The 2,142-nt window shown below is 40.4% G+C and overlaps 1 protein-coding gene across 7 annotated transcripts in view; it reads left to right on the forward strand.

The window, feature by feature from the left end:
* The window catches only part of ndel1a (nudE neurodevelopment protein 1-like 1a), a 20,060-nt gene that overhangs the window by 1,404 nt on the left and 16,514 nt on the right, over window positions 1-2,142 (forward strand). For all 7 annotated transcript variants that reach the window (XM_032501617.1, XM_032501616.1, XM_032501619.1 and 4 more), the window contains exon 2: window positions 1,284-1,381. In XM_032501617.1, coding sequence (XP_032357508.1) covers window positions 1,296-1,381 — 86 coding nt within the window. In that variant the 5' untranslated portion in view covers window positions 1,284-1,295. The remainder of the gene's footprint in view (window positions 1-1,283; window positions 1,382-2,142) is intronic.

Raw genomic sequence — 2,142 nt, forward strand, 5'->3', positions numbered from 1 at the left:
CCCCCAATAAAACTATACCCTGGGTGGGAGTGATCTGTACCCCTTTGACACCCCCCTGACAGCAGGCCTGCATGAAAGGGGTCTCTATCGTCTCTAACATTTGGCAAGAAAGCAAATATTTCCCAAAATCTCAAACCCTTTCTTGAAAACCAGCTTCAGACTTTGTTTTATCCGTTAAGTTTGGGTACATAAAAAGAAAACCCTTATCGTGCATGATTCTCAATTGCTGCATTACTGCTTTCTAGAGTCTAGGGAATCTGTGATGTCCTCTTGTAATCTTTAGTTATTTGACATTTAGTTCAATGCCTCTGTTCATCAATGTGCCGAGAGTTTGGTAACCAATACATAAGAATAATAAACTGGATGGCATTTTTCGAATTGCACCAATTATGGGCCAAATCAGGCAGGTTAACATAGACAGCAACAACTTTAAAAGGGTTAAAGTGTGGCTATTGACTGAATGCCACCTGACTGTTGGGTTTATTGAGCTAGTGTATTGTCCAACATTGTTTGGGTTATGAGCTTCCCTGTATGTGAAGCCTATTTAAGTCAGAGAGGGAGTTTGTACATGTGGACTGAATAAAAACAGCGTTCCTAAAATGTACTAGTTTCTCAGTTGGTTTCCCATCTGCTGCAGCTCACTAGTGTGGTGTTCAGGGGTTTAATGATGAGTCCGTGATGAACGAGGCTCCTGCCACAGCACGTCTCCTGGGAACGGTTTTACTTTTTTACTTTAGTATGTAGGCAGATCAAGCACTAACTTAAAATGAAGCAATTTAAACCACAGATATGCAGTGTTGTATAATGTCAGGAGGCTCTTATTTCATGCCAGTCTAAGATGAAGAAGGCCATTAATCAAATCTAAAATGCTTTCGGTTTGGTTGAAACGCTGGAGAGCAGAGCATGTGGGACACCTCAGGGTTTCTTTCTGGAAGTCAAGAGGGAGCTTAGTTGATGATTTTATTGTTTAAAGATTATTTTTGGGGCATTTTTAGGCCTTTAGTCAACAGGACAGCTGTAGATATAAAAGAGGGGAATGTCACGCAGCAAAGGGCCACGGGTCGGAGTTGAACCCTGGCCCTCTGCATCGAGGAGTGAACCTCTAAATACGGGCGCCTGATCTACCAGCTGAGCCATCCTCACTTGTGACTTTTTTATGGACTAAGATTTCAGGTTATGAGAAATCCTAAGTGAGTTGGTTTCAGAACAACAGATTTAAAGCTCTGTGTGCCCTCTTATCTCACGCTATAATCACTTTTGTTGTGTTATTTCCTCCTCTCCAGATTTAGTTTGCCATGGAAACGGATATGATACCAAAGTTCTCCTCAAAAGACGAGGAAATTGACTTCTGGAAGGCTCTTTCTCTCAAGTACAAGGAAGGGTATGTACATGGGCTCCTATTGTGGATATTTCTCTTTCTCTCCTTCAGTTGAGTTGTGACATTGTTCTATATTTGTCTTATTGTCAACAACTCCCAATTAAAGACCTAAACCAATATAAATGTATCCTTACTGAGCGGCATTGTCTGAGTAGCAAAAGCCAAACTATGCTGTATATGTGTGACCATTTCTAAAACAGTTGTCTTTTCATGCTATTGTCAACTATAAGAAAAATTAAGATTATTCTTAATAATTGGCCATTTCATGCCCCAATTTCCATATTTTTTCCATCTTGCTGGATAAAAGTTACAATGCGACAACGCATAGTACAACAATAAGCTAAACTGTATATTTGTGACCATTTCTAATACAATAAGAGCTTGTCTTTTCATGCTATTGTCATTCATAAGAAAGATTAAGATTATTCTTTAACTGTAGGAATAATTGGTCATTTTATCCCCCAATTTCCATATTTTTCCCATGCAACATTGTACAGTACAACAATAAGAGTGCTTCCAGCTTTGTGGCAACAGTTTGTGTTTGTCTCTTTCCTGTTTTAACGTGGTAACCGTGCTCAAAGCCAGCTTCCCACTTTGTTATAGAGGAATTGGACTGTGACCTCAGCCCCACCCAACTCCTTTGGGACAAACTGGATTTCCATTCTGAATCGCAGTTTGTGCGTCTGAGTTAGTGTCTCGATCCCGAGCTCTGATAGAGACAGCACGGTCTCTTTGTGTCTGTGGGAACAACAGCAGGAATACAT

This window comes from Etheostoma spectabile, chromosome 21, assembly GCF_008692095.1.
Source record: "Etheostoma spectabile isolate EspeVRDwgs_2016 chromosome 21, UIUC_Espe_1.0, whole genome shotgun sequence".
Lineage (NCBI taxonomy): Eukaryota > Metazoa > Chordata > Actinopteri > Perciformes > Percidae > Etheostoma > Etheostoma spectabile.